Raw genomic sequence first — 7403 nt, 5'->3', positions numbered from 1 at the left:
ACGATCACATGCTACATTCATAGTTTGGGTCTTGTTCATCACATCATTCTCCCAATGATGTGATCCAGTTATCAAGTGACAACACTTGCATATGGACAGAAAACCTTAACCATCCTTGATCAACTGGCTAGTCAACTAGAGGCTTACTAGGGACATTGTTTTGTCTATATATCCACACATGTATCTATGCTTTCATTCAATACAATTATAACATGAAGAATAAACGATTATCTTGAAACAGGAAATATAATAATAATTATATTATCATTGCCTCTAGGGCATATTTCCAACAACCTGCTATGGGGTGTCGGGCCTGGGGCCAAGTACGCCGGCGGCATTGGGAGGGACCCAAGGCATACACCCGGCCGGAGGGAAAGGCGTGCCCCACGGTGCAAAGTACCCCATCCAGGGTGTCTGCGCTTGTCCATCGCCAGCTGAGGGAGCGTGGTGACCGCGCCCGCCGTTGGAACCGCGGCCACGACTGCGCCCGCCGTTGGAACCGTGGCCACGACCACCGGCGCCGTCGCGTCCACGGTCGGGGTGACCGCCGCCTCCGCCACTGCTGCTGCCGCCACTTTCCATGGGCGCCTTCCCACGGTCGCCGCCGGAGTCTGACCCGAAGGAGCCACCGCCGCGATCGTGCCCGTGAGGTCCGCCACCACCGAGCTCGAGCGCAAGAGCAGTGGAGCCATCAGCGCGGTCGCAAGCATCCAGGTTGAGCTCCTCGAGGAGGAGCCGGGAGCGGGCTTGGGTGAACGTGGGGAAGGGAGTCTGCGTCGGAAGAACCGTAGCAATCACCTGGTACCGGCGGGAGAGACGATGGAGCAGCTGGAGCGTCAAGGTCTGGTCAGTCACCAGTTCGTTCACGTCCGCCATGGCGTCTGCAAGCGCTTTGAGACGCCCACAGTAGTATATATCCGCAGATCGCCTTGAGTGAGGGCGCGGAATTCCGTAGTGAAGTGGACGGCTTGCGCGGGCTGGTGGGCGAGGAAGAACTCGTCGAGTTTGGACCAGGCCCAATACGCGGTGTTATCGTCACCACGGATGACCTCATAGAGTGCGTCAGTGATGGTGGCGTAGATGAGGAGGAGGAGCGTCAGATCGGCGTGGCGCCATGCCGGAGTCTGCAACGGGGGATCGGAGTATTGGGCGACATGGCTGGCGACCGAATACATGGAGAGGACGCAGCGCCAGAGCTCGCGCCACTTGGAGTAGCTGCAAGTCTGAACATTAAGTTTGAAGGGGATGGGTACTGATGTTGGTGAGGTTGTGGATGGAAGGGACGGCGGCGGGAGCAGGAGGTGCCACTGTGGGGAGAGGTGGGGCAAGGGGCAGCACGGTCATGGCGGCTGGCGCAGGGGCGGGTGGTGCGGTAGCGACAGGGAGGGAGAGATCAAGGGCGTTGAGCACTGGGGACGGAAGCGGAGAAGTGGTGGCGGGCAGGCTGCCGGAGGAGGAGGAGTCGTCGGTCTCCATAGAGAGGTAGCAGGAAAGAGGCTCTGATTACCAAGTTAGATTGTGAAAGTATGCACACACGCCGTGTTTCATTGATGCCCATGAAGGGGTTAAGTACAAGTACAGGAGATCTAACTGCCGAGCTATACAAGGGGGCATGCAGATCGTGAGTAACGGAGTGGAGCACGTCCTGCGCATGGGCTACGTGGGACTCGGTCCCTTAGGTACAACGGCAGTCTTCCAACAAATAGAACTTCATAATCTACTGTAATGCTAAAAGGGTAAAATGAGCCTAGTTTCTAACTTCCTAAATCAGCATTGCTTTTTTTTTTCAAGGTTTCTATTGCACTGTGCCGAAATAGAGTTTTTTCCAGAGTAATCCATGCGCTCCACTGTACTTTCTGCTAATAAGATGCTTGTGAATGATCCTGTAGTCTGCATTTCTGTAGAGACCTTGAACATCATGATTAGAGACCTTTTTCTGCTGTTTCCATTAAGTCTATTATTAAATCTGATCAATAGATAAATTTAGTTTTCCAGTGATTGTCCTCGTATGGTTTGAAACACAACAAAAAAAATAAATGAATATCTAAAAGCAGTTCAATGGAATTATCAAAATCTATTGCTCGCTTTGCTAGGTTTCCGTAGCATTTCTGACAATATGAAAAAAAGTTGTTGAGTAATCGATGCACTCCACTGTACTTTCAACCATTGGATGCTTGAACATGATGTCTGCAATGTAGCTATATAGACCTTGATGGGTTTGATTAATATAAACACATTTAGTTGTTCTTGATGAGAATATATTATAGTAACAGTGGGTTCTGGCTCATTTAGGATTTGTTATTCCATTTAGTAAATGGAATATTAACTCTGGAATTTTTATTGTGTGATTGCAGACAAGATCTCGGATGATTGAGATTGTGGATTAGCTACCATTGAGGTATATCTAATTCGGCATTTCCTTCTAATTAATTGACTTTTGGGAACTAAAACTAGAGTCTATAATTTTTTTCGATGTGGTTACCCTGCTGCCTAATGAGAAGTGTTTATCCTGCTAAGATATTTTATTTTCTTCTGGTTACGCTCAAGCATTCAGGATCTCCATCCATGTATGCTGGTCACTGCTGTGGTGCATATGGCAAGAGCAGCTTTGAAAATATGTATCTGCACTATTTCTTGAGCTACTTGTATTCTGACTGAAGGACGTTTTCTGCATGTAGCTTCACTGCTGTGGACGTTTTTATGAAGCTTGGGGAAGCAAAGCTCATAAAATTAAACGGAATTCAATGATTTTCTTTAGGTATTCCACACCCATTGCAGCTTTTGTCAAGAATTTCATTTGTTGACTTTTGCTTTCCATGTTCCTGTGTCTGGGCCTTTCAGTATATTTGATACACATGTAAATATTATTATATGTATCTTTGCACTTTGATTTTTTTCAGCACAGATCTTTAATTTGACATCTTTCCTGATTTGTACAAACTCACATAAGCAAATATAAAATCTAATGCCTACTAATTTGTACAATCTCATGCTCCCAAGGAACAAAAACAATTGCACATCAGAGTTCAGAACTGTTTTTATGGAAACCAAAAAGAAGTTCAGAAAGATCTTGGAGACCATGATGTTATGTTTCACCATCCAGCACAAATGCAGCAGTAGCAGGGAATTGTCTTTTGGTGAACAAGGATAGACGGCAAATGGCAATCAGATCAGCAATGTAATAAATCACCTTGCTCTCTGAAATGTAGATAAATAATAGACTATTGGATGACCTTTACAGAGGATCTTGCTGACGATAGGATATGTTATGGGAGTGAATTGACAATCTAAATTGGTTTGCCATGTGACATGCCATGAGTTGCTGATTCAGCATGTACTGTATGTTCCATGCTAACTAACGCAAACGATGATTGCCCAATGAGCTTTTGCAGTAGGTCTCCCTCCCATCACATTTTCACAAATACAGAGAGAGTTTTGAGCAACCTTAAAATTGACCAATCAGATCCAACGATTCCAAGCAATGCCAAGGTTAGTCTGAATATGTAAGACTGCTGTTGCACATAATTCGATTGAAAAGCTAGCATGATCTGAGAGAAGCCAAACATATTTGTCAAATAGTTGCACTATGATGCAACCCTTTTCCGACTAGAGCAGTGACAGAATGTTTTAAGAAATCATAGATGCATACAACAAACATATATACAGAAAGTTACTCAAATGATTTGCACAAATTCCTGCCAACAATATTTCATTCATATCTGAATCTGATTACAGTATGACTTGATAGTCAGTACATCAAGGACTTGCTTAGCTCAAAGCTTCACCCAAACATACACACAAGAGTTCACTAACCAATGTTACTCGTCGGAAACTACAACTTTAACTCACCAAGACGCCAATGCCTAAGAATCCAATTCAGCCAGGATTAATTTTACAGGGAAGTCAGCAGTCTCCAAACACTAGGCAGCTCACATGATTACGTGTGCATCGATAAGTTCAATTCTACTCCTTTTTCCTGCTACAAGCCGGGTAGCAAACGGGCATTTTTCATTTTGCAACGAGTGCGTTTTACGTTGTCTCGTGCCGGAATTGCAGTACATAAGTTTCCAATTTTTGGCTCATCTGCTTTACTTTTGATTTATTGACTGAAAATACCATTTATTTACTTAAACCCTTAACTTAGGACCAGGTGTGGATGTAGTGTAACTATGTCGTGCACATCTTAGCATGGTTTTTGCTGCCTAGTTAGATGGAGACTCTGCTGACACTCTGTAAAATTACTAATGACTGAAAGGGATTCAAAGAACATAGAAATCTTGCTAAGCAAGTGCAGAACCTAGAGATGCAAAGATTAAATGAAACTCATGTATGAATGGTTTAGGAAGCTAAAAGAAGACTAGCCAAGGCGCAATACCACTGGACTCAAGCAAGGAATTGGTTGCTTCCTTGGTGCTGCAGCGGTGACACGGTTTTGGTGCGGAATCTTGCAGCTGAGCTCCCCCATCCCCCTTCTTGCGCGCAGGGTTGAAGCTGCTGGAGCCGCCTTCTTCACAGCAGTGGCAAGGGCAGGCAGTGGTGTAGAGCCGAGGAAGGAGCAAGCCTTGGAAGCGACGGGACGATAGATCTTCACGGGCGCAGCAGCATTGGCAGGCATCGAAGAGCAGTTCTTGGAAGCCGGGCGCTTGCGGTGGTGGCAAGTGAACTCCTCGACCTCAGCCATCTGGAGTCCACGGGCACGAGACGCGGTTGCGCGGGCAGGGATGGCCCACCGGACGTCGACGGGGTCAGCACCAGCAGAGGCAGGCAAAGTGGTGGCAGGCCCAGGGCGTGCGGCGGCGGCGATATCAGAGGCATCCAAGGCGCCAGACATCGCCGGGGCGGGGCTGCGTTCTCCGGGGTTGACACCCCTGAGGTGCTGAACGAGTCCACACCAGGCGCGGACGGGATCAGCACGGGCGGCCTTGGCAGGAGCCGCGACATCAGATGCGGCCGTGGCGGCGTGGCGACGTGGACGCCCTCCACGGTGGACGCCGTGGCGGCGGAGTTCTTGGGCTGCTTCGGCGGCTTCCTTGGCGAGGCCGTCTTCCTCGAGACGGCGCTGGAAGTCGGCGTCCCAGCGGGCGAGGGACTCCCGGGACTCACCGGTGGCCTTGGCCAGGCTGTGCTTGGTCCAGTACTGGAGCACCCTCTCCAGGGCGCGCGAGGGCACCCGCATCTGCAGCGGGAGGGCTTGGGCGGCAGCCGGGCGATAGTCCCACGATGGGGCGACGAGCACCTTGCCGTCGGCGCTGCGGAGCTGGAGCATCTTCGCCGCCATCGATGGTGTCTCTAGGTCTGGAGATCGGGAAGGTGGGCGAACAGATCGAATTGGAGCTGCTGCTCCCACCGGCGCCGCCCATTTATTCAGGGGAGAGCTCCTAATTCTTGCCGAGCTCGGATTGGAACTGCCGCCGGCTGAACTGGAAATGGGATCGAACTCAAGCTCACCCCTGCGGCAATCTCACGCGCTCATTCCTTAATCCAGCTGTTTATTCTTCAGGGAGAGCTCCTAATTCTTGCCGAACTCGGATTGGAGCTGTCGCCGGCTGAATTGGAGCTGGAAACGAACTCAAGCTCGGCTGCGGCGATCTCACGCGCTCGCCCGTAAATCCAGCTGTTTTAGTTGGGAGGCATTTTTAACTGAAGAAGAAAAGAAGTAGAACGTCTTCAGTTAAAAGTCTGGACGCCTGTGCATTCTATGGATGTCCAAAGACAGATGGAAGAGTCATTCCAGTTTGGATTTAGCGAAATTGGCTGGTACAAAAAGTGATCTTAAATTAATTTGTATTGTTCTTAAGCACGGCCTAAAATAACGTGTATCAATTATTGTTTAAGCTACTAAATTTGATTTGTACTGATTTTTATTGTTTTTTCTCAAAATATGCTTCTCCTTTATGGTCATAATTTTCTTTGTGCGAAATGTGCTTATGAAAGAGGAGCTTAGGGTGTGTTTGGTTGCCTGAGTGGCTGTAAACTGCATCGCATGAGGGATCCAGGGTGAGCTAGGCCTGGTTGAGTTGATGCAAAGATGAGCTAAGATGGGTATTTGGTGGACTGCATGATATGGATGCATGAGAGATGCTATAATACAATAGATGTTGTTTGGTAGGCTGCATTTGAGATTCATCTTGTGAACTTTTCTCTTTTAATTTTAATCATTTAATTAAATGTGGATCATTTCATGGACAAAGAGAACGAGTAAAACAAGAATTAACTGAAATCTGAAATATGTTTCTCTAAATATCAGAAGAGATGAAGCAGCATGTGGTAATGCCTTACTAGCAATCCGGCATTACAAAAGTCCCCGAAAGCTGCTTTGTTCTAGATCTCAACTACGAATCCATAACTAACGCGACCATCTGTCTATTGCGTTCATTGTGAGCCTTCTTCAGAAAATCATCCCAGCGCTCCCTTCCCCCCAATCCAGCATATCATATGGCATTGTTGTCATTAACCCTGGCCGTGCGCGACGCAGTCGGAGGAGCGGAGCAGCATGGCGACCTCGGCGAAGCAGGTGCAACGGATGGTTGAGCTTGGGGAGCGCGGCACCCCCCGAACTCGGCGATGGCGACGTCAATCGCGGTCTCTAGCTCGGGGAAGGCGGGGCGGGGCGGGCTCTCGTCGTCTTCGTCATCAGAGCAACCGGAGAAGAGGTCGGAGCTGTCGCGGTCCGGGAGGTTGGCATGGAGCGGCGCGAAGGGGGTGCGGCCGAAGGTGAGCTCCGGGAGGAGGAATGGTGGAGGGGCGTCGCGGCCTGGGCAGGCGGTCTGGCCGGTGAGGTAGCGGAGGAAGGCGGTGGGGAGAGAGATGACAATGGAAAAAAAAGAAAGGGAAAAGAAAGGGCGATGCATGCGCGAGCCTGGATGCGGGATACGCCCGATTCTCGCGTATGCCTCAGCCTGGCTGAGAGGCCCTCTTTTGCATCCGACGGGCCAGGCTGAGAAGGCCGTGCGGGATACCAAACAAGTTGGATTGCATGTCGGGTGCGATGCAGGTGTGACCCACCCATCAAAACACGTCCTTAATGAAGCGTTAGGATGTTTCTTCATCTCAATGACTTCAAAGTTACTATTCGTGCATCATTCATGGTTCGCAAGGCAACATTCTTTTTGTCCCGGGTGTGGAACTTCATGCATGGCCTTTTGAGGGGGATCAAGTGTAATGGCCCAGAGTGTAACTTGCCTTATTTGGAACCTTCTGTATGTGGGTCCATCTTGTCTTTGCAATGAGAGTTATATTCCATGTGGTATTTCATGTGCAAGCCTTGTTTCCCTTTGCATCCATGCATCCATTCCTCCATGTCTTTTGTGTTTGTTGCCTTTGTGAATCCATGTGATGATGTGTGATGATATGTGTTGATAAGTGAAATGATGTGGAGTAGTGCATTTGAAAGTAGAGAGCAA

General features: G+C 48.8%; 1 protein-coding gene across 1 annotated transcript; it reads right to left on the bottom strand.

Annotated features, from left to right (window-relative positions):
- Positions 1 to 3697: 3697 nt before the first annotated feature.
- Positions 3698 to 5969, bottom strand: LOC123429565 (translation initiation factor IF-2-like). The gene has a single exon (XM_045113591.1). The coding sequence runs from the start codon at positions 5276 to 5278 to the stop codon at positions 4358 to 4360; it is 921 nt and encodes a 306-aa protein (XP_044969526.1). The 5' UTR covers positions 5279 to 5969; the 3' UTR covers positions 3698 to 4357.
- Positions 5970 to 7403: the final 1434 nt, after the last annotated feature.

This window comes from Hordeum vulgare, chromosome 2H, assembly GCF_904849725.1.
Source record: "Hordeum vulgare subsp. vulgare chromosome 2H, MorexV3_pseudomolecules_assembly, whole genome shotgun sequence".
NCBI classification, from domain to species: Eukaryota; Viridiplantae; Streptophyta; class Magnoliopsida; order Poales; family Poaceae; genus Hordeum; species Hordeum vulgare.
The sequence above is the reverse complement of the archived record's forward strand: the minus strand, read 5'-3'. Positions and strand labels throughout refer to the sequence as shown.

Excerpts from the sequence above, each read along its gene's own strand:
- LOC123429565 (XM_045113591.1), bottom strand. The coding sequence starts at position 5,278 with ATGGCGGCGAAGATGCTCCAGCTCCGCAGCGCCGACGGCAAGGTGCTC.